The 25,080-nt window shown below is 43.5% G+C and overlaps 1 protein-coding gene across 1 annotated transcript in view; it reads left to right on the top strand.

The window, feature by feature from the left end:
* Positions 1-1,111: 1,111 nt before the first annotated feature.
* DCBLD1 (discoidin, CUB and LCCL domain containing 1) overlaps positions 1,112-25,080 on the top strand; it is a 49,117-nt gene continuing 25,148 nt past the window's right edge. The window contains 3 exon segments of the mRNA XM_054393135.1: positions 1,112-1,273; positions 1,275-1,545; positions 17,239-17,451. Coding sequence (XP_054249110.1) covers positions 1,112-1,273; positions 1,275-1,545; positions 17,239-17,451 — 646 coding nt within the window.

The raw sequence follows: 25,080 nt of genomic DNA, 5'->3' as shown, positions 1-25,080 counted from the left end.
CTCTCTTTGCCTTGCACCATATTTAACATTTTAGTCTAGATTTCAAACTCTCCTTTGCAAAAAAGGGTTAAGTCTCAAGTACTAAAAAATCTGTTTAACACATATGCCAAGAATATAATGTACCAGGTATATGGTAAAAAATACACCTGATCACATATGGTGTCTGAAAAGTTAAACAACAGACATTAACACTTACAAAACAAGAGCTCAGTTAGGGAAAGAAAAAAGGCTTACTAAATTTGACATTTTCTGAGATACTAGAAAATCTAACAGTTATCAGTTGTCTCTAGGACATGCAAACTAATTATGTGCTTCAGTTTAGAGCAGCAGCATAGTAGTTCTGACCTGCCAGCAGTGCGCACCCACCTGCCTCATATCAACCTATCCCTGAAAAGACTGGATAGAGTCACTTTGAATCCTCCAGCACAACTTTAAAAGGTCAATTACTTGGGCCTGTTTAATGTGTGAGCTTCCCGTGGCTGCTGGCACTGCAGCCAACTGCTTACAGTGTACCTGCATCCTCCCTGTGCACAAGTCTTCTCCAGACCCTAGCAGCTGAGACTGTCACCTGGACAGGGAGCTGACCACCATCCTTTAAAATTTTGTAATTTATCAGTTCAGAACTTTAGCCCACAAAATCTTGCACACTTTGCACCCTTGCGTGAACAATGCCACCCCGGGAGCAGGTTATAGAAGCAGGCAGCCCCAGCATGACCCCAGCTCTGCTGTAGGGGCCCGGTGCTCACCTTTGCCCCGTCCAGCTGCATGCCCACCAGCCCCACTCGCTGTGTCCGCCGCCTCCCTGAGCATCCCGCCGCACCTCTTCTCGCTGTGGCAGCGGGAATTAGCCTGCAAACGGCAAAATATTTCTGCCTTCTTTAAAACGTACATGTATGTAAGCGTGTGTGCATGTATACGTGAATGTGTACGGCCTGCCAGCTTCGGGGGCGCGCAAGCGATGATCGGGACTGCGCGGGTTTGGGGAGTTCCCGACCCGGGAGCAATGATGGGTGGGAGAAGCAGCTCTCGCGGAGGGCAGGCGAGGGGGCGGGGGGCCGAGCCAGCCCCTCGGTCCATGGCAGGAGGAGGAGATCCCCCGCGCTGCAGCCCAATGGGAGCAGTGGCTCTTCCCTTTCTCCCGCTTCCTTTCTCCACCCCCAGCCCCGGGCTGGGGAGGCGGGAGGTGGCAGAGCTGCAGCCCGGCCACCGGCAGGGCGCGGGGCCAGGGGCAGCCCCACACGGCCCTCTCTCCGCCTCTGCTGAAACACCTGCGGAGGGGAAGGATGTCGGGGAGCGGCCGCCCCCGTCCGCGGGAGCGCGGGCTGGCCCCGGAGCCGCCCCGACGAGAAGGAGGAGGAGGAAGAAGAAGAAGAGGAGAAGAGGAAGAGAAAGGAGCAGGAGGGAAGTGGGGAAGTTGTGCCTTGCCCGCCCGGTCGGGAGCCGGAGCCATGGGCCCCGCCGGGGGGGTGCGGGCCGCCCCCTCGCTGCTGCTCTCTCTGCTTCTCGGAGCTTCGGCCCCGCTCTGGCTGCGGGCGGAGAAGCTGGGTGAGTGAGTTCGGGGGGTGGTGAGCTCGGGGATGGGCGGGTGAGGAAGGGGTCCAGGCTGCACGGCCCCTCGGGGGGTCCACCTTGCGCAGAGGACGAGCACTGGGGTGCTGTGAGGAGCGGTCCACGCTGTCCTCGCCTTGTTGCTGTGCGAGAGCGCAGCCTGAGCTGCTCTCGGGCTGTATATAGCTGACCTGGTTAATGCTCGCCGGGTTTATCCCCGTGTCTGAGTAGCTGTGAGATTAAGGCAGTAACCGGCCCTAGGCTAAATGCACACTTGGGCTTGCTTCGGCTTTCCTTAATTAGGATTTTTATTTTTTTTTTAAGAAGTCAAACAAGCGGAGCCAAACTCTCCGGCAAGTTGTAGGCAGGGTCTGGGAGCGGCTCCGGCCCTTCCCGCGGCCACCTGGGTGCGTCGCCCCGGCTGCTTCTCGCTGGCCCCAGCGGAAGAAGCCCCGGGCGCGACAAGCGGCGCTGGGCCACCGGCAAGAGCTCCTCCGCCCCGCTCGCCGGGGCTGAGTCCCTCAGCTGAGTCCCAGTGTCTCAGCCGGGCGCAGGAGGGTCTGCTCGCACACCAACCCACTGAGACCGAGCACACTCGTGTCGGGACAGAGCTTGGTAGGGATCTCGACAGCCCTTTTGTGATGCTTCAGCTCGCCCAGTGAGGGCTCGGGCTCTCCTCTTCTTAGCCGGTGTTTTTATGCGGCTCCCGGTTAAGCTTCCTGTGTAAATTACAAACACAGCCGACTGCTCCTACCGAGGAGTTGCAACCTTTTGGCTGTGGCATTTGTATGGCCTGATGCATCCATCTTAGAGGAGTTCACTGACAGCTACTGGACTGGTAAAATAGTTAACACTGGAAATTAAGCGTAACGAGCTTGATCGTGCATTCGGATAAATTAACAGTCCTTGCACTAATGTTCCAACTTGGCTGCAAGTTCCAGAACCGAGGGCATTAGCAGTGCATCCAGGCAGTGGTATAGAGTTTGGCTGATTTATGCCTCTCTTTCCCACAACTTCCTACGAATGGAGATTTTTTTATATGGATCTCCACAGAAGGAAGAATTTGGTATGAGTTGTGTTGCTTTTCCACTTGTCAGCTTCGTGCCAGCTTTGCTATTCTGTCCTCAGTATGTTTCCCTGTTTTGAAACTCCAACTTGGCATGCTCCAAGAAATATATATGAACCAAAGGGGGGAAAAAAATATACCCTCATTGCCCTATTTTCATCAGTGTTTTGTGGGGGGGTGTTTGTTCCTTTCCTCCTTTACTAATATTTGTCTTGTATGTGATGACAATGATTTGTTAGTTTGTTTCCCCTTTCACCAATGTTTGTCTCACATGATGACAACAAGCAGAAAGTTATTTGGAGAGTCAGAAACAGTAAGTTTGTTGCCATTCTGTAATTTGAGTTTTCTTTTTTTTAGTGCAGTAGGAATCCTACTCTTAAATTAATTGGCGAAAGCACTTAGATTGCATTAAAAAACATTTCTACTATCAAACCAACAGCAAGGAAACACAAGTAATATTTTGTCTGATTCTCTTTGGACCAAAGTCCAATTTATGAGTCTGAACAGTGTCTAGAAAGCAGATGAGATTTTGACCTCTGTCTTTCCTTTCTTCTCAGGGTGCAGCCATTCTATTCCTTTATTGCTATTACCCTGTAAATTAGGGGCTAAATGTTCTAAAGTCACACCAGTGGAGAAAGGAGATAAGGATAAGTGGATACCAACTTCCTGTTACACAAGCCTCTCGACTTGATTTAAAAGTTGTGATGGAGCACTGGAAGTGCCAGAGCAAATCAGGCTCTGGTTGCAGCTAATTCTGTATCTGGTCACCACTGGTGTCTTCAACCAGCTGCTTCAAAGAGAGATGCACTGGTTTAAATATACTGATTTCAAAATATTCGGTTTTAAATATAAAGTAGCACACTTTTCTGGCTTCTCGTGAGCTGGCTGCTCAGCCTGCTTTTTTTTCATGACCGGCTCGCCTTCCCTTTCAGTTTTCCCTGAGGGATGCTACAGATCAAGGATGAAGCTGCTGTTACAGCTTCTGTTCTCTCACTTAAGTTTTAAATTAAGGAAAAGGCCCTTTCTTTCCCTGTAGCTTGGTTGCTTCGTAGCATTGCTCGTATCCAAGTGTGACTGTGCAGAGCCCAGGTGTCAGCTCTTCTGCTCTTGAAAATAAGTTAAATGTGTGTGTGTTGTCCAAAGCCATCTGAAACGTGGAATTCTGTTGTTCATAGAATGATCTTAGGGAAGGCTCTGTGTTTAGGGGTCTGGTTTTAATTAAAACATTTTAATAAGCTTAATAGGTCTCACCTGGGGACAAATATCACATCTATGACTGTCCATGAGTCATAAATAGCTTTGGCATTTGTAATAAAAGGTTCTTGTTTTCTCTGTCAATTCTGATATGTGCTGATAATAATTTCTCTTGTGGTTTCAGTTGCCAGTTCTTTGCTGACAACAAACTATGTCTTGTTCCCTACTTGTCAGCCTCGTGTGGCTGTGCCTGACCTGGTCTGTCTTCTCAGCATCTCCTTTTGGTGGTTCAAACCTAAGGTAGAAAGGAGGGAAACCTGAACACATTATCTTTGCCTTTCACTGTCTTCTGTTTTTTCTTTCGGTTTCATTGAGCAAGACTTTGAACCATGCAATTGTGGAGGGCAGATATCTAAATCAGAGTTGGATCTAAGTCTGTCTTTATTACATTTCTGGCTGGTAGGACTTAGAGCTGACCTGAGGGTTGGTTGTTTGTTAGAAGGACACAATAGGAAGGGGAATTTTATTCTCTTAAGATTTAAGCTACTGCTCCTGCTATAACCCATTTGTTTTCACTTCAAATAAAGCATGGCAAGGAAACTTGTGGGATTTGCAGATGAGCATCTGAACATGAACTTTGCATGCAGGATTCCTGAGTCTGGTGACAGCTACACCCAGGCAGAAGAATTGATGGGCAGTAGACTCAAACTTTTTTGCAGTGAGGTTGTTATTTAATGTGACAACAGCATATGCAGTAATTATGAGAGCTTATGCTTGTTCTCAGGGGGTTGTACAAAACCCGTACCAAAGAATATTGGTGTGATCATGCTAATCCACTTTGCATGCCCATATCCAGCAGCCTGAAATGCAGAGAGAGATGAATCTTTCTTGTACCCACCCCCTTCCAGTTTCTGAGTATAAGTGATTGGTAGATTTTTCAGTTTGTTTGCATTTTGTCCTTATGTCTGCTTCTTTCCTTGGCTTGCTCTGTCTTGCCTTGTGAATGCTGGTTGGAATCACTAAAGAGGGAGGAAACAGTTTTCTGGTTGCAGTTCATAAGCCACATGAAAATGGCAATGTTTCCAGTTGCACAGGCTTTGCTATAAATAGCTTTAAGCCCTTTATATGTACTTCTCTTTAGGTTATCAGGGGACATATTTCAAACAAAATCAGAGACAGGGAGGCTGCTGGGAATCTCACTGACAAAGGAGGGAGGGAAAAAAAGATGCCTTGGGAAAGTTGTTACCTGCACATTCACATAACATGCATGACTGTTGAATCATAGTTCATGCAAATTACTTATTGATTTTCATATGCAAAACCAAATTCATTTATATTTATCAGAATGGTGCCACCCTTAGTCCACTGGAGCTACATTTGTAGTACAGTAAAAAATGCTTTGTAAAACATTGACTTGGAGGATGCTTATGCTGCTGTATGGAAATGCCTCAAAGCCAAGTCAGGTCCCAGTTGCACAGTTTTGAAAGCCCACCTGAGCTAACACACCACCCCAGGAAATGTGGTCTTGAGTGGTGGCAGGCACTGAAGCCCTCAGCAGAGACACCATTGTGGTTTGGGGCTGGCTGTGTTGTATCAGATGCTCTCCCATGGCATGTACTCATCAACACATGGGTTTGCACCATCTGCTAAGAATAAAACAAGCCAGACAAAATCAAAATAAAATCCTTCTGACTGGATTCAGTGGAATGGTGTTGGATCCCAGCTATCTGCAATTAAAAAAAAAAAAAAAGTTAATAGCAATGCATAAGAATGAGCACACAACTTCCCTTAAAAGGCTTAATTAGCTTTTCAACTGGGATTAGGAAACTTCAAACTGGGACAATCTGCTAGTGGTGCTTAAAGAAAATAAAATTAGAAGGATAATAGTTTGACTAGTTTTAAGAGTATGCAGTATCTTAATCTTTGCTTTCAGAATAAATTATGAGCTATCTAATTAAATTCATTTAGATTGTGAAATTGTGTGTGTGCTGAAGACATTTTTGAGGTTTGCTGGACGCTTGCATGTAGAAAGGCTGCCAGTAGTTATGGTTAGAATTGTTGATCCTGTATAATTAAGCCTGGGAGCTGAGTGTGTTATGAGGAGGAAGTACTTTGGTCTTTCATTGCTTCTCTCCTTGTCTCTTCTTTCATCAGAGCCAGACTTGTGTCTCAGGAATCTCCTTCCAAGACGTGAAGGTTTACCTTGGTGGTGGTGTGGGACTTTTTCATCTTCCCTGAGCAGGATTTCCAGTCCCAGTGCAACCATGCTAATTATTTCTGTTTCTCTGAGGGATGGGGTTGCTGTCTGTTGGCAGCAGCTGCCTGTGTGGTGGCTCCATGCTGGTTCTGCATGCAGGGAGAGGGAAGAATTGAGTATGTTCAAGCCATGCTGGCATTGCACAGCTCCAAAGGACTTCAGTAAAGGTGTTCTCATGTGTGAGAGGGACAGAAGAATAGAAGAGGAAAGCAGAGTAAGGCTAGAAATCCAGAGCCAAGGCCTCTTGGAAGACCAGAATCTTCATTTTGATATTTAGTATCACACATTTAGCCTCAAGCTGCTAAAATAATGTTAATCAGGCAGTTAGTAAAGCTCTAAAACACTGTTTCTTCCCTCAGCTACTGCAGAAACCTTGTTTCTGTCACAGCTTTAATCTGTGATCAGGTTTTTGGCACTTTCACTGCAGATTGTTCAGCAATATTGGATGTCAGTCTCGTGCTTTGACATTAAAGTTGAAGTCATGTTGATGTCATCTTCCAGATGTTCATGTCTACTGAATAAAAATTGTGTTTATTTGCTTTATTTCAAATCACAAAACCACATGGGGAGTTCTGGATGAGATCCCTGATGCTATACAAAGGCCTGGGTGTCCTGTTAGAAACTGAACAAAACTTTTCTTCATGGTGTGGTAGGAGAGACTTCAAAACACTGGAATTATAGGTGGATGTCTTCACCCATCGGAACAGAATGGCTTTGTTGTTGCAGCTGCAGTAATTGCCCCAAACTTCTTGTGTTCTGCTCTGGTGCCACACTTGTTCTGTGTTTGACTTAATACAGTCAGCTAAGCTTTAATTGTAAAACAAGCTCAAAACAACAACAGAAAAGTCTCTTTTCTCCTCCAAGCATGAAAACCAATTCTATTTTAACCTGTAATACAAATTCAAGCATCCTGCTGGTCGTACTCTACTGGGAGACTTTGACAGAGAGGTCCACTGCTAATTCTGGAGCTGTTACCCTTGCTGTTGCCTCAGCTTGCTCCCAAAGCCAGGGATTTGCATCATCTCATGTTCGTTGTGTCAGCATGGCGCAGGGGAATTGAAGTTGAAATGCCTGGAAGCCACAGAGCTGAAGGCTTTAAAGCATAGCTTCAAAAGATAAGCTCTCATTGTAGTGTGTGTTGTTTTGTGCCACATGCAATGAGAGGCTGGAAGTGGCAATGTTTTCAAACCCAAGGAGTCAGCACTTGCTGATCTATTAGTATTTTGTGACAGACAGGAGAGGTGTAGTTAAACTTGTGGTCCTTAAAACAGGGGTCTGAGAACATGCAGATTTTCAACAAGTGATAATGCTTGTGTTTTGAAAATGAATCTCCTTTTCCTTTAGATGAGATTCAGTCCCTGAGTTCTCTAGGTGGAAAGCAAAGTAATGTTGTATCAAAAGAAACTGAGCAGTTAATATTGAGTGAAAAATCATTCAGACCTAGTTCTGTTGTACCCCATTTCAAAATCTGAGAACAAGATAATTTGCTGCTGCTACTACTAATCAAAAAATTCTAGCGAAGACATAGTCATGGACTCTCAGGACAAGTGTGTACACAGGGTGGCATTAAACATTTTCTTCTCCACTTCCACATTCATTTGTTCTGTGACACATTAATGTGAGACTGCAGACACAGAAACGATGCTGTGGATCACAGAGGCAGAACCAGCACTATAATACTTAAGTAATGATCTAGTTGCTGTCCTTTCTACTCTTTAAAAAAATTATTTACTTTATTTTCCAAATATCTGTCAGAACAAATCTATACATGTAGCCAAAATGGACCAGGGAGCTCATAAACTTTGCTGGTTTAGGGAGCTGCTGAATACACCCTTCTGGTGAAGGTGAGCATCAGGCAGGCTGCTCACATGAGAATGCAGGGGGGGGAAAAGAGATTTCTTGCTTTCAGTGCTCCAGATCAGCAGCCTGATGTAGCTCTTTGGCCATATCTTCATCTTAGTTCAGTTAAGTTTTGGTTCCATTTCCACTAGAATTGTAAGGAGCCGCTTGTTTGATTGTGTTACCCATGGAGGACATTGCTAGTTTCCTAGAAGTTGGATTGACTGAGTCAAAAGGCAAAACAGAAAATTGTGTCTTGCTAATAAATTCCAATTATTGTTTCCATACCAAGCTAATTAATTTTCTCTTGAGATACTTTTTAATTTACCCCTTGGGGATAAGGGAGGAGGTTGCATAATTTGCTTTCTGCTGTCCTTTCTTACTAAAATGTCATGTATTCCACCTAGGCATGCAGGCAAAAAACGTGAATGTGTGATTTTTTTTTTTTTTTTCAAGTAAGATGGGACAGGTTTGCTTTTGAGAAAAAAGGTCCACTCTTCATCACTGATAACTGTCAATCTTGCCTGACTTGTGTCACATTAGCAAGGGAATAGCATATTAAGGAAAAGAAAAAAAAAAAAAGTGGGTGGTGGTTTCATTCTATCATGTTCAGCTACTTCCTCTTACCCAAATTAAAGCTGTTTTGAAACCTTGCCTTCCCACCTGCTACTGTAACTGGAACAGCTCTGCTTCAGCCTCTTCTTACCCTGGTGTCTCTGAATTTCCTGTCCCTGTGGGTTTGTCAGTCCTTAGCACTGCTGTGAATATTCCTATTTCTGTGCAACCCAATATTCGAGTCTGGCCCTGAGCTTGCAGCATATGTTTCCCACACAGTCCAAATTTGGTGCAATATACTGTAAGTTAATCTCTAGTAAAGCACAGCAAAGAGAAAAACTTGGGGAAAAAACAGATGGAGAAAGTAGAGCAAACAATTTGCATATATATGATATGTCTCTCAGTTAAGATTAACATTTCCTACTTTGCCTGAAAAACCCTTAATGGAAATCCAACTGCATGTTTGCCCAGATCAGCAGAATCAGAAGAGATGCCCTCATGGCACAATGTTCTCCCAGCACAGAGGGAACCCAGGATGAGGGAGTAGGACTCCATCTCCTGCTGTGGCCTCACATCCCTGTCGGGTTACTGGGATGCTCTAGGCAGAAGGACGTGGAAGAAGCTTCTATTTGAAGCTTCACCAGGGTCCTGGGTTACTCTGCATGGGTGGCGGAGGGAGGAGCATGGCTATCCACTCATTTGTTTACAGTCCTTCAAGGTTCCTCCTGGATATGTGGTTACAAAGTTCCTTCTGGGCTTGGGAGTGACCTTCTCAGTGTCTTCCCTGCACTTGAGGTGCATAGTGTAAACACATATCCTAAAGTGGGCAGCTCTTTGTTAGAAAGCAAACAAAATCAACTTCCCTTTAGCAAAAAGGAGACTTTACACTTCAACTACACTTCCATACTTGTGTAATTCCACACAGACCAATAAAATGTTGAAGTGGTCAATCACATCAACACACCACCTCCAGGAAAGAAAAGCAGTGAAAGACACTACGCAGGAAATAAATAAATTACAAATATCTTTTTTTGTTGCAGCAGTTCAAAAGCCAGAGAAGTTTTCTCACACCCACAGTCTCCAGAGCACTGTATTTAGAGTGCTGAAAAGCAAATTCCAGTGCTGAAACTTGGTTCTCTTGAGGACTACGTTTGGGTGCACTGCTGAAGTCCTGGAAGCAGTGACTAAAACATACTTGTTTTTGACATGCACTTCAGCACTGTCTGTCTTTCACAGATTGGGATGCAACCAGACAGTGCTCCTGAAAAGCAAAGGCAAACCTAGTTTGCTCCTATTTCTGGGTATTTGATAGAAGGAAAGCAAGCAAACTCTATGATGCTATTTACATTCTGGTGTCAGCCTTGTCCCTTATGTGTGGCAGGATCTTGTTCTTTGCAGAATGCAGAGATTTCTTCATCCTGTGTCCTCATACATAATTCATAGCCAAGGGTCTGGCAGGCTGTAACTGCCTTCTCTCCTTCGGGCACTGTGACTTCTGCACTAATCTGAATCATCTTGCCACCGAGGTCTCATGCATAAATGTAGCCACGTAGCATAAGTTCTCATCCTGTCACCAGTGCTTAGGATGTGTGTGCAGATCACAGAATGTTAGGGGTTGGAAGGGACCTCAAAAGATCACTGAATCCACCCCCACACACACCAGAGCAGGATCACTTAGAGCAGGTCACACAGCAACACATCCAGCTGCGTTTTGAATGTCTTCAGAGAAGCAGGCTCCACAACCTCTCTGGGCAGCCTGCTCCAGGGCTCCAGCACCCTCACAGTGAAAAAGTTTTTCCTTGTGTTCAGCTGTCCTGAGATGGTTGCTGTCCAGGAAGTTCTTTGATTAAGCAGCAAAATTAGTCAAGTTTTTATAGATAGAGTGAAAATGGAAAAGTTTCAGGGTGTCAGCTTCTGGTTCATATCTGTGTGCCTTTAAGTAAGACTTAGCCTGCTACTTGTTAAGGTGGCCAACGAGTTTAGGGGAACACAGCTTCCTGGTGATGAAAGAAGTTGCTTATAAGGAGGTTTCTGCTTTCTTTTGACATTTTAGCAGTAAATAAATAAAATCACTTTCTCTTTATTTTCTCTTTTTTTCTCTTTTTTTTCTCTTTTTTTCTATTTTTTTCTTTTTTTTTCTTTTTTCTCTTTTTTTCTTTTTTTTTCTTTTTTTTCTCTTTTTTCTCTTTTTTCTCTTTTCTCTTTTTTCTCTTTTTTCTCTTTTTTCTCTTTTTTCTCTTTTTTTCTCTTTTTTCTCTTTTTTCTCTTTTTTCTCTTTTTTCTCTTTTTTTCTCTTTTTTCTCTTTTTTTCTCTTTTTTTCTCTTTTTTTCTCTTTTTTTCGCTTTTTTTCTCTCTTTTTTCTCTTTTTTTTCTCTTTTTTTTCTCTTTTTTTCTCTTTTTTTTCTCTTTTTTTTCTCTTTTTTCTCTTTTTTTCTCTTTCTTTTTTTTCTCTTTTTTTCTCTTTTTTTCTCTTTTTTTTCTCTTTTTTTTTCTCTTTTTTTTTCTCTTTTTTTTTCTCTTTTTTTTCTCTTTTTTTTTCTCTTTTTTTTCTCTTTTCTTTTAATTATTATTATTTCTGTCTTTGCAAACTTCTGCAAAGATGGGAGGCTTCTGGGGTAGTAAAGGCTGCCCAGGCTGTTTGTGGCAATCCAGCAGAGTCATTGCCATGTAGGTCAGCACAGCTGGAAAGACCTCCCCAGCTACTGGCATGTGGCTGTGCCTGCAATTTGTAAAGAACTCTTTCACTTGGAAAAGTGGCAGTGGAGTTGTAAGCTCCTTTGCTAGATAAGGCATTTATAATGGTTGTCAGGGAGAGTTTTTCTATGCTTGATGATGCTGATCCAACTGGTTGCCAAAATAACTTCTCATATGTTTGAGGCAGAGCATCTCCTGAGGCTGGCTTCAGGGAACACCCTGAGGGAAACCAGCCCCCAGCCACAGCTGGGGAATGACTGGGGGAGGGGGAGAGGAGGAGGCATCACAGCTGGGCACGTGGAGGGAATTTGTGATTTAAGGAACCACTGTGGAACCAGTTGGAGATCATTTGCTGCTTTCTCATTCCTACTTTAAGAGGGACATTAGAGTAAATGATGTCTGTAAAGAGGAGGGAGAAAAAAAAAATCATGCTGTGGTTTGTTTGACCTCCCTCTCCTTTTGCATCCCTTTGAAGTTGGTAAGTAAATAATCTGAGCAACAAAATCAGCACTCCACAGTATTGCTTTGTTTCTTCTGCTGTTCTGCCTTCCCTTCCTGCTCTCAACCCTCCTCCCAGTCAATGCTTGGTTAGTAAAAGCGGTGTCCTGAAGAACTGCTGCAGCGCAGGGGTTAAAATGTTTCCTGGAAACCCAATGGAATCAACCAAATTAAAATGCAATTCAAAGAAAATATTTACACACTATTTATTTTTCCTTTTGTGCTATAGCATGCTGCAAAGTGGAGGACTTCTTCCCTTGAAAATTTATTAATACTAATTGAAAGACCATAGAAGATTGCAGTCACTGTTGTTTTTTCCAGGTCATTAGAGACTTGCCTTAATTTTCTGTGGTCTCATTCCTTATTTGAAAAGAGTTTTGTTTTTTTTTCTGTGTCCACAAAATATCATGAAAAGTGTAAAGGTGGACTCCTGAAAAACAAACACAAACAAACAAAAAAACCCAAACTCTTGTGGATTTCTGTACTTCAAATGCAGGGCTCAGCCAGCTGCTCAGCTGGTGTAAATGGCATCTACCCTGAAACCGGTGGCTTGTGACATCCCCAAATGCCTGTCACCACACCTCCCCCAACCCTGGCTGCCTGCAGCTTTGGGTCCCAGTGTTGCTGGGATGCAAGGAAGAGAACTGGAGGTACTTGCCTGCCCAGGGATGCCTCAGGCCCATGATCCTGCCCTTTCATTGGTTAGCTGCATGAGCACCTGGTCAGGAAAAGCACAGAGGTCTGACATCTTTCATCCTTCTCTGGAGAAATGCCAGGTGTAGGTCCCAGCCACATGGTGGTCTCTTTCTCTCCTGTTATGATGGCACAGCATTAAAGCTGATGCTCTTGACCCTGGTTTGGCAGTGGAGAGGTTAGAGTAGAAGTACTGGATTTTGCTCCTTTGCCTCAAAAAGGGGTGAAGGTACAAACCCTTTTGTGTTTGCAGCGTGCACGATTCTGTCAGTGATGAAGGTCAGAGGAGCTGTATGAAAACAGAACACACCAGTGGGGTTGGATGGCATCTGCCAAAATTCTTTACTTTTGCCCTGGCCTTTTTTTCCTGTCCTACATGAGCAGGGAGGCCACAGGTTTGACTGGAAAGAGTTGGTTTCTTTTTTAGATACTTATCTCTTCCTATGCATAACTCAAATCTTTTTTTTCCAGTGTGGATTCAGGACTCCTTCTTGACTTGGTTGTTAATAAGGTGGAGCTATTACTTCAGAGGCAGCTTTATGTAATATGAGACAAATGTAATTTCTCCTTCTGGAGCTTCTCCTCAGAGCTTGCAAAGCTATGTCCTGAACTCAATGGCATTTTCTTTGCTTTGTCTGTGTCCATTTGCAGCGTTGGCTCTTCAGAAAGTGATGAGTTTTGGTTGAATCCAAAATGTAGGTAAAGAAGCTCAGTCTTCTGCTCTCTCCTCTCAAGAGAAGGATAAATGGGAAGAAAGGACAGACCAGCAGACCTCCAGTGCCTTTGTACCCTGGGCTCCAGGAGAGCAAACCATGTCCCAGGCACTACCTTATCCCAAGCACTGTGGTGAAGTTGGGTGTGCAAAACGATTTCAGACAGGGAGAGGTGAGGCAGAGAGGGGAATAATGTTGCTTTGGGGGTCTTTGTCTCAGTGGAAAGGGATTGGCAGCCACAGGGCAGCAGGGAGTGGGGTCTGTAGCCTGTATGGCTGAGGGAAATGCTGGTTCCCGATGGGGCTGGTGGAGAAGGCAGAAGAGGGAAGGGAGCTGCTGGCTGTGTCCACGAGCACACCTAACACTTATTTAGCACTGGAGCAAGTCCAACTTCATTATGAATTGCTTGGTGAGGGTGCATCAGAGGGATGAAAAAAAGCAGCTGTTTGCTGCCAGGATGTTGTAGCAATGTTTCTGAAGATGCACTTTGATACTGTGCTGCGTAACCGTTTTGTAGCCGGTGGTATAAACACCTTTGGTGAAAGGTGCAGCACGCAAAAACTTCTGAGAGCAGTTGTTTGGAAAACTGTAGCCTCTCCCCTAAGTCAGAGGGTGGTGTGTTAAGTGCCTGGGTGAAGGTGCTGTGCTCACCCATCTGTGTGTGTGAGCAAGCAGTGGAAAAGCTCATGGAGGAGAGGAGTGGGGGGGCCAAGGCTCAGCTGGTGCACTAGGAAGAGATGGGAGGAGAGAGTCAGCCCAGCCAGGTAATTCTGGCTGCTGGGAGGGTACCTGAAGGAACCAGCATAATTTTCAGAGGTCTCTCACTCTGCTGCTTCTGAGATCACCACCATTTTTCTAAAGCCACAGTATCTGTCAAGGGCTGTGTCCAGGGCAGCTCACAGTGTGGGGCTAGAGCTTGCTCACAGGCAAGTTAGATCCTGGAGGGGGCCCTCCTGTCTGTAAGCCAACAGCTGTGGTCAGACCCAGCCCAGCTGCAGCTGGTTGGAGATATTCCTTCACCTTCTCCCATGCACATCCATCATGCATGTGTCTGAGGATGGGAAATGGTACTACTACCTGCCAGCCCCCTGGTACCACTCTCACCCTCTCCCCAGGGACATGCATTGGTGTCTTCTGGTGAGGTCCCAGATGTAGTTGTCCACACGTGCACTGCTCTGGGTGAGCACGGTGTGGCAGAGGGCAGGGTGCAAGCGGTGTGTCTGCTGCTGCAGCAGGAGGGGCTGGTCGTGGCTCTCACCTCTTGGGGAGTTATTTCTGTTGTCTGGTGTAGAAGGCTATTTTTATCTGTGGTAAAAAGCCTTAATTCCAGCATCCTCTGATCTTTGGTACAACCTATGCATAGGCCAACAGGCCCATGATCTTGATCTTGATTCAGATGCCCCTGGGATCTCGCTTTACAAAACATCTTTGGTGTGCCTTCAGTAACTCTTGGTGCTGAGGGGAGATTTGATTAAATCTAAGCATGTTTAGACTTTTGGCTGCTGAATACCTGGTGCTCAGATATTTTGCTTTGCTTCTATCCAGTCCAGAGTGATGAGACCTGGATGTCTGAGGCAAGGCTGCCTTTCACCAGGTGTAGTCTGACTTCTTGGACGTTTCTGCAGGTCTTGCTGTGAGCAAGTTTTTGTCATGACAATTTTCCTTTGAGGCAGGAGGAACAGAGGCAGCAAGGGATGTTACAGATGCAGGATGCTGCTGTGCTTGCCTCTCATCAGCTGGAGTGTTTGAATGGCCATGCTTCTCCAGTGAAAAGTCAGGAAACAGCATTTATGCTTTCTTAGCTCAAAAGATATTTTGATGGTAATACAGTGCAATGCTGATTCAAAGGCAGATTTTACCAAAAAAAGGAGTTTCCCTGGGAACAAGACCTTGTATGGAGGGCAGGGTGAGGCCTCTGGTGCACAGTTTTCTCTGTATACTTTCTGCAGAAATACAGAGCTCTGTGACCTAGACAATTGTTAGAGTCTTGCCATAATAGTGATGTCTTTCCAGCTTTATACCACAGTGGATCCTTGGGACTGTACTGAGGTGACAGAGGTCAGAACACATCCCAGCAAGATGAAGCCTATGTGAACCCCAGGCTTTTCATTTGAAGGAGCTCATCCTCGAGATATTTTGTGGTGGTTGTGTAACTTTTACCTTTGTTTTCCCTTTTCTTTCCCACTAAGTTGCAAACCAAGCTCCAGATTGCAGCTACTTTATTTTCATTAGCCCACCTAAAGTAAATGCTCATAGTTAAAAACACTAAGTTTGATTTAAAGGCCGTGGGCAGTTCTTTTGTACTACTCATCAGTCATCTATACAGGCAGCAAGGCTGTCCTGTGTCCTGCTGGAAGGGGCCTAGTTTTATGCTGCTTGGACCTCCCTGGACCCTCTGTGGGCTCAGAGTTGACAGCTGATGAACTGTATTGGTACTTATATTTTTATTCCTATTAAAAAGATGATTTGCTCAAGTGGCCAGTTTGCTTTTCATCCTGAGCACATTCCTGTGCATTCTGAAATCAACAGAGATTGAGCAACTTGAACAACTGATATTTTTTTTTTTTTTAAAGCATGTGAACAAAGAGATCTGCAAAACCATATTTAATTTGATTTATGGAGATATGACTTTGGAACTATGTCTCCTCTTCACCTCTATTCCAAGCACGAACCTGCAACAAAATTAAATAGCAGGCAACAAAGCTGGTAATAAGGACAAAGCTTCAAAATAAATGCTGTTGCTTGTGAAAAAGCAGCTGAGTGATTTGGCTGAAATGGCAGTGTAATTATATAGTAGAGAGTCAAAATTTGATAGCTTGGAGCTTACCTTTGCACAGCATGCCACTTTCCCTCCAGCCTCCACTCTAGCCTGTCTCTTTAGCAACACTTTGTTTCTAGTTGTTCACCTTTAAGTCATCTCATCAAATTTAAGTTTGTTCCTCCTAGTGAGTGTGGAAGGAAATTCAGAATGTAATTAAAACGAATAGACCAAAACAGTTGAACCAAAATACCCCCAAAAGTAAAATTCTGGGTAGTTAAACTGAACACTGTGAATTCCCAGCTCTGCAGGACTCTTTATTTGCTTAGCACTTCTAGGACAAGTTTCAGTTTTGCAGTGATAAAGGGTAACAGCGTACAAGACTCCCATGTAAAGAGTGCCTAACTTGCCTAAAACTGGAGGGGGCTGCCTGTTGTATGCACTGGAGTCACAAGTGCAATACTTCCCATGATTTGAAGGACTCAGCAGAATGAAATGGCTTAAGCTTGAACATAGAACTAGAATTTACTAGGACACTTTTAAATAATTCACCAAAAATCTCTTCCTTTGGTGGTCAAGGTCTCTTTATCTGATATCTGCTTCCTTCCCCTCCATGTATGCTTCCTGTTTTCCATGTCAGCCCCCACATCCCCCCATGTATTTCCATGTGCCTTTTCCTGTTGTCATACAGACTGCTGCAGCTGCTCCTCAGATGCCTCCACCAAGGAAAGGCTTCAAAGCCAAGCTGGCTCCTACAGAGTGCCAGGAAAAAAATCACTTTGTGGGAGCCCACCCTCGCCCCTTGAGCAAGGAGGGAGTAGCTCTTGTATCTCTGGGCATGCCCCCATGAAGCACCCTGGGTACGTTAATCATGCACACCCCACCTCTGAAGCCCCTCTTGTGTCTTTGCCTTGCCTTCTCGGCTTTTTGTATTGTGCAAGTGGTGCGAGAAAACCAGCAGGAAAGTAAGATGGCTCAGGTCTATGATAGTATGTGGTTGAACCACAGCTGTGCTTTCATTGTGACTCAGTTACCCTCTCTGACAGCTCTTTCTGTGAAAATATAATGTGGAGTGCTGAGTGGAAGAGAACTGTTTGAAAAAGGATCATACCTACTGCAGGTGGAATTGCATCTTCAGTGTTTCAGTAGGGTTTGGCTGTAAACCAGAAAGCCAGAGAGACTGCACAGGACTGTCCAATGCATCTTAGTTGAGGAGTGAATCCAACCCTCCTTTCTCCTGCTTTACATGGCTATTTATTTAGGTTATTTATGTGCCAACAACAATGCAACTGAGGTGGAGTGTTTCAGAATAGTTTTTTAAAAGGTGGAGGTGCATGTGAGACATGATTGAGTGGCCAGGACTTTCTTACACATTTGAGGAATATGTTTGGGTTTTATTCCTTGTTTCTTCTCCTCCTGCAGGGGATGGATGTGGGCACATGGTGATGTATCAAGACAGTGGAACCCTGGCATCTAAGAACTATCCTGGGACATACCCAAACTACACTCTTTGTGAAAGGAAAATCCAAGTGCCTCCAGGAAAACGCCTGATCCTGAAAATTGGAGACCTGGATATTGAATCCCAGAAATGTGAATCCAGCTACCTTACCATTCAGAGCTCTTCAACATTGCATGGTAGGTAAAAGATAAGGCAGTGGCTGGTTCATGAACTGGTAAAAGTGTGAATATAACCCAGCTCAACAAAATGGAAGAATCATCACCCTTTGTCTTTTCCTCCTCATTTTTGTGTTGGTGTCATCAGCACAAAAGACCATTGCAAGTACCTGGACCTCTATCAGCCCTGCAGCCTTCTCTGGTAGGCTAATAGCTAGCTCATGAGCTAGACAGAGACAAAATAAGAAACTGGAGTCAGCAATCCTGTGTACCTCTATTTGCCAGGCAGTGCAGGGCTCAGAGAGGGGATAACCCTTGTTATTGCTAGCTATTAGTCACTGATAACCTTTGCCAATGTACAGGATTTAATACTTGCAGATATTAAATGCCTGCAGCCAGCCTACACTGCTGAAAGGGATTTGCACAGGAAGATCAGTGAGTAATCTGCTATAGCTGTGCACTTTAAACAATAGCAACAACAACAAGATCCTCCCCAGAGAACCTGAGCCCTTCCTCACATTGGTTTTCCCAACCAGTTGCAGTTTGATCTACTCTTTCTAGAAGAGTCAAGCTGATTTTCAAGTTGGTGAGTCATTTTGCAGAAGTCCAGTTTAAATTCAGAGCTGCAAGGAGCTCCACAATGCAGGAATAAACTTGTGAAGCAATGGTTGATGAAGTGTTGTCTGCTGGGAGTGGGCTGGAACCCTTCTGAGGCTGAATGTGCTCTGCTGGGCTGAACAAGCAGAATGGATTCAGTGGGAGAAGATGATGAAGAGATGAGCTACACAGAGTCTGTGCAGCTTTTCCAGCTCACCCAGCTCATTACTTGGCTCAGTAAAGTGTGTGGCTCTAAGATGAGGACTCACTAGATATCTTAGGAGAGATGTAAGTAGAGTAAGAGAGATGATTGCCTAAGAGAGTAAGGAGAGATAATGCCTTTCATTCATGAGAGTTCTAGGGCCATCACTCATCTGGTGTGATAAGATCAAGCAAGGCATTAAAACCTTGCTCACAAATGAAGGTAAAGGTAATTATTGTTCTCACAGGGGAGGTGTTACGTTTTGTAGCAGCCTTCTCTAAGAGTGGGCAGTGATGCTTTAGTGTCTAAGCCTTGCATAGAGCTTGATTTCAGGCCTAAGGAATATCTCTGTTGGTGTGTGCTGGTTTTTTGTAATGGTGTTTACCTCAGAACTGTAACTAACAAGTTGTGTTTGGTTGAAGTAGTCTGTGTGTACTTGGCAGTAAGAGTGAGGAGTTTAGTACTGCATTACAGCTTTGAATAATTTTTAATGACGCTATTTTGATGTTTTTAATCAAAGCTTTTCTAGGAAACAAGGATAAATCAACATATTAAGTGAAAAATGAAGCTTGGATATTGATTGAAATTCTGTCTCCTTACACATCAGCCTAAAGACATCTTCACATAGTTCAGCCCTGCAATTATTCATACCTGTGTGTTATGCAATCAATTCCATATAATGAATTTCTTTAAAGCATTCCCACGCCCATTTCCAGACATGATTGGTAATGTCTGATGCATGTGGACTGTAATTTGCATTCTCAGTAACAAACTGCACAATTAGCAGATTTTGCTCATATCTGATTAAACAAGTTTTATAGCTTAGGCAGACATACCATCTGTAATGGTTTTTGTGGTCTGCAGCTCACTGTAGACTTTCTCACCATCCTACCTACAGAGTGTCTAATCTACACTCAGGTAAATCCATGCACAGCAGAGAGGAAATAGTGCTATGTGCATAAACCCACAATACTGCTTGTGTTTTAAAAGACACAGGAATTCATAAATGAGATCAGAAGTTCTCCAAGTCATTTGTTTCAATAGTTTTTCTGTAGCTCCATGTTTTAATATGCATTTGTGTAAGCAAGAGATGTTCTCTAAGCTCTCCTAAGTCCATTCAGTCTGTTCAGCATCCTTTTAGCTGGCCTGTTTCTGAGACCAGAGCTCTTTGCAACCCTCCCCTCTTCATGAACATCTACAGAAAGGTCAACTTCCTCCCTTTAGCCAAGAAGATACTGACCCTTGCCATTCAAATTCTTTCATGGGATGATGTAGAGTCTAAAAGGTTTTGCAGGCATTGAAAACATGTGAGCAATTAAAAGCTAATCTTCACACGTTGGCTGTATTTGACCTAGGTCTAAAAAGGAAAACCTGAAGAGCTAAGTATGAAAGCTGGCAGTGTGAATATTACTCATGTTTCAAATTAGCCAAGCAGCCTTCTCTCTTTAAGAGGTTTGCAATTACAAGACAATAAAGTCTAAAGGGAAATATGTTTTAAATACCATGCCAATCGCTTCAGCTCCCCGGAAGACATCAGAGTGAGCGTCAGTATGTGTACAAATATCCATTAAGGAGTGTATCTGAGCCTTAGAAAACTGGTCAGAGGAAGGACATGAGATTATGTGTGTAAATATAAAATTGGTGTGAACAAGTCTTCAGAACACAAAGTACTGTTTTCCTTTCAGTTTTCTCCCAAAGTGTTCTCTTTACATTTGACTGTGATTCCTTCGTCACTGTAACCTGCTGCTGAGATTCGTGCAACACGGCAAGAAGTAACTCAATGTGTGTTGGGGGTATTTATATTCCATGAAGTAAGGGCTTAGTTAATTGATTTCTTCACTTTTTAAAAATAGAAAATTACAGATTAAACCACTTATTTTACATACATATGTATATATATATATTCATTTATTCCTCAAATTTTGTTGACTGATAGAAAAGTGCTACGAATCTCATTCCTTCCTAGAGGAGCATATTGCATTGTCCATATGTTGAACTGGGACACAGACATGACACTAGAGTTGTTCTCACCTTTGGTGCTTCTCAGCTTTGATGGACCTGTGAAGGCAACCATTGCATTTCAATTTCTCCAATATTGTGATCAAAAGATGATGGTCACTAAGCTCTAGAACTGGAGACACAAAACGACTGAACACTGTATCTCTGGGCTGTTACCCTGCAGATTATTTTCTTCAGTGTTCACTGGAGGAAAGAACCTGTAGCAAGCCCTTTCTTTCAAACTGTCCACTTTGTATTCAGACTTAGATGTGAAATATTAATCATCAGTCATCAAAAGTAGTCTAACACTAGTTTTGGTGAAACTGATTCACCTTTGTCTGACAAACCTTTAAATACCAGCACAGCTTTGCACGTGTTGTGTCTAGGAGAAATAAATAGCTAACCATGGTCTGTTTCAAAGGCATGGCTTTGCACTGAATGAAAATGTGGTGAGGTTTTCTTGTCCCACAAAAGGGATCTAGAATAAAAATTAAGGTGATACACAACCTCACCATGTAGGTAACATCCAGCCTTTACTGAAATGCTTTGCTTCTTGAGTTAATTGCATTATCTGAGCATATTAAAAATACTGAGCTCTGAATTAGAGCTTCTGATTTTTTAATTAGTTAAAGGGATATGTGAAAACAAGATTAACCCTGTGGGCCCTGTAGTTCCCAAGAACAAAACTTGCACTGCTGATGAATGTGTGACATAAATGTTTTTAAAGATCAACAGCAATTACTTTTAGTCAGCTTCTTCTCATGTCCTTATCAGATTTCTGTACCTCTTTTGACCCTTTCTTCTTGCTTTTTTCCCCCCTCTCTTTCCCCAGCTAAAGGTTTAGGATTTTTTTCCCTTAATTTTGTGGGATGATCATCAGTCTTGACTGGAGAGATAGATTAAAGGAGAGATAAGTGCCTACTTTCTTCTCCATTCACTTGCAGTCAGTAGGAGGTTGATGTGCTCCTCTGGGGTGGATGTCAGCTGTGCTGAGTGACTAGTAATAATTTGGAGAGTTGGTGCAGTTCACTTGCTCCTGCATAATTTGCAGCTGGTAACTAGTGTGAAACAGAGAAGTTACTGAAAATGCTTTCTCCTCCCCACACCCAGTCACTAAGGGTTGTTAGACAAGTTGAGCATTTACTGATGTGTGTCTGATGGCTGCTGAGGGTGTGCATATGCGTGAGGGTGTGCAGGAGAACCAAGTGCTTTCAGATGCCTCCTGCTTATCAGCATGACTTGAGGGGATTCATCAAACCAGTCTTTCCCTATTATGTATTGTAATAAGTGTCTTGCCTGAATAAAGGGTGTGTCCAGGTTTCTTTTTCACCCCTCAAAGGAAACTTGTTATTACAGTATTGTTTCTGGTATTTCAGGAAATCCAGGGAAATGCCCAGACAAGTTCTCACTGAAGATCAAGTCAAGCAGTTTCTCAACAGTTAAAACTCTGTTCTAACAGTTGGGGTTTACCTGAGTGGTTGCAGTATGCCAAGGTTTCAGCACGGGGAAAGGTTTAGGCAACAGAGAATGTCTGCATTTGTTTTATCAGATGGACTCTTTTTTTTTTTTTCCTCTTAACTGCATAATGTATATTGTGTATTTTTCTGTGGCCTTTGTTAAACAGCTTCAGTTCTTTAGTAACTATTCCTAACCATCACTGTGCTTGTGTCTTTGGGTTTGGCTTAAACCACAGTCATGACAGAAATGAGTGGTCTCACCTGAGGTCAAGCAGGCAGACCTACAGCCTGTGCAGGTGGCCCAGACCCTGCCTTTTTAAATTATAATTACTTCTCCACCCTGACTCGACTTGGATGCCTTTTTGTTTCCTCTATCACAGTCTTTGGCAGCAATTTTGAGAGGGAAATTGAAAACTGTTTTTCCTAAAATGTGAAACACTTATTACTCAGTCTGAGGTCAGACTGTGCTGCACAGACTTAGATGTTGAAGAACCAGGCTGTCTCATCATGACTACTCTCTCAGCTCGTACCTGCTGAGTATTAAACACCACCTTCTCTGCATCTTGCAAAGGACACAGAGCAGCACTGTTCATCTCCTGGCGTGTCCTTGCAGGGTGGTGCTGCTTACCCCTGTGCATGTGTGTGGCAGGATTGGAGTGAAGAAGTCCTCCTGCTCTCCCAGTTACTGCTTATGAATATGAGCTAGGAGTGTGAGTATGGGGTGGAGATGAATTTCAAGGATGCAGATGTTTTCATACAACAGATCCTTGCTGGGCTTGTGAGCTGTTTGTGAAAGACTTGCACTCTGGATGTGTTTTTAGCTCTAAATCGAAGCAAGCTGTTTCACAGCCTCTGTCCTTCCCTTGCTCCAGAGGTACTTTCAAATTCTTTCAAATTGCTTTATTTGATAAAAGGCTACTGAAGGCGAGGATCACAATTTAAAACATTGTGGTCTTCATACAAATGCTTTAGGAAATTATAGTCCTAAGGAGGCAGATCCATGGCATTGCTGCTGCTACGTGTTGCTTGCCAGCCATGGCTTACTCTGCAAGTAAAGACAGAAAAGGGAGAAAATTCCCTGTTGAACAGAGCGTGTCATGAGTTGATATATAAACTGAGTTTCTTAAAGACCTCTGTGAATGTCAAGCTGCAGATTTCAAAAGAAATCAAGGGATTTGGAAACAGAATGAGCATAGCAAACTGGACACACATTACTAGCTAGAGGAGGAAATAATTGCTTTTAAAAGGAAGCAAGAGCCTTCCAGAAGAGGCAGACAGTATGAAGATCTAGAGAAACAAACGGTATGTAGGCATTGCCAGCTGGTGTGAGAGAAGAGAGTCCTCTAGGCATAGTGCTTCTTAAGGGAAGTAGAAAAAAGAAGAAAAAAAAAAAAGGAACATAATTCAAGAAAGCAATCTCAGGAAATATGCCAGAGCCTGGTTGACAGTAGAAGCAAACTAGACCTCATAAAACAAGCCAGTGCTGTAAAGATCATCAGCTTTGCAAAACAACACTGTTATGAAAAAGACAAAAGCAGTAGGCTATTGCTAACATTTAAAAAATAAACAACACATGAAACAGTCTCCTCAGTCTCCAGAGGAGCCAGCCAAAGGATATCCATGAGACAATTTACTGTGTATCTTGCAGGATGTTAATACTGGTTGGAGACAGTAATTCCAAAATAAAAGTACTTCGTGTAAGCCACTTAAAATGCACCAATAGGTCAGGAGTTCTGGATGAAAGACATTAAATGTTAGTTTAGTTATATGGAAATATTAAATGAGGTAGATTTGAACTCCCTAGCCCTCTAATAGCTCTCCTGCAGGATGTTAAAAACATAGATATTAAAGAATCTGGAGTGAACAGACGGGCCCACAGTTGGGTCAGCTTGTTAATGAGACATGAAAAGAAGGAAAGGTCCTGGCAGCTAGACATAGCAATACTGAAATATGGAGAAGACCTGCACAGTTCCATGACATGTAACACATCTGTTTATTAAATTCTTTTCTTTGTTCTTGGTAAACAAACCAAATAGTCTTGCCTCCTTACCCCAGCAGAGCTCCATCCAAGTCACTTTAACAAGGAACAGAGATCAGCACTCCTGGCTAGTTTTTCAGGCTGAACGTGCAAAGCAACCCACCTCACAACTAACATTAGGAGATGAAAAACTGATAATGTGATCTGGCAGTTCTCAAAAGGGATCTTAAAAATCTTTTGGCTTAGCCCCAGGTTTAGGAATGAAGTATTTATCCAGACTCGAGTCCAAATGCTACAGGAAAAGTTAAGAGGGCCCTATAAAGAAGTTTCTAATTTTCATACCAGACACAAACTGAGGCTTTCTCCATCATCCCTCCACTCCACTGGTTATACAGTATGAATATAGCAGCATGGGAAAATCAATAAATCTTGAGTGGAATGGACAGAGAAGATGGGAATCATGCTGCAAGAGTTTTAAAAATAGAAGTAGTATTCTTGTTGCCACAATTGCAAGTGAAAAATGGACTAGTAAGTAGAGTTTTCAGGTGAAATCTAATACAGTTGCTGATTGCTTTTAATCTTCTAGTGCCTATAGAAATCTCTCCATACATGTATTCAGGGTAATGGGTAAGGCACTGGAGAACAAATCTAGTAACTGCATATACAGAAAGTGCATCTGATTCAATACAGGGAGCCTGGGAGACTGACCTGTTACTGGCTTTACATTAAAGGAAGTAGAGGACTGCTGTATGGAAGTGCATAGGGAAGGCTACATGTGGTTAGCATCAAAGATATTGTTTTGCTAAAGAACATTAGGAAACAGATGAAAGCATGAAACTCTCTCATCAGTCAACTGAATGCATTGCCTTGACCCTGAATCAGTTTTCTTTCATAAGCATTACTAGTTGTGTCTGTGGGGAATTTCTTAGAAGACCACCAATGTAAAATAAATTGATTAAGGGGAACAAATCACCGAATGTTAGGGGTGGGAAGAGACCTTGAAAGATCGAGTCCAACCCCCCTGTCAGAGCAGGATCACCTAGAGCAGGTTTTTCCATATATTCATGTGGAACCTCCTGTGCTCCAGCTGGTACCCATTGCCCCTTGTCCTATCATCAGACATCACTGAGCAGAGCCTGGCTCCATCCTCCTGACACTTGCCCTTCACATATTTGTAAACATGAATGAGGTCACCCCTTTGTCTCCTCCAAGCTGAAGAGACCCAGATCCCTCAGCCTTTCCTCAGAAGGGAGATATTCCACTCCTTTAATCATCTTCGTGGCTCTGCACTGGACTCTTTCAAGCAGTTCCCTGAGGACCTTCTTGAACTGAGGGGCCCAGAAGTGGACACAATATTCCAGATGTGGCCTCACCAGGGCAGAGTAGAGGGGGAGGAGAACCTCTCTTGACCTACTAAC

Source organism: Indicator indicator, chromosome 27 (assembly GCF_027791375.1).
Source record: "Indicator indicator isolate 239-I01 chromosome 27, UM_Iind_1.1, whole genome shotgun sequence".
In the NCBI taxonomy this organism is placed as follows: domain Eukaryota; kingdom Metazoa; phylum Chordata; class Aves; order Piciformes; family Indicatoridae; genus Indicator; species Indicator indicator.
This window is presented reverse-complemented; position numbering and strand designations above follow the sequence as displayed.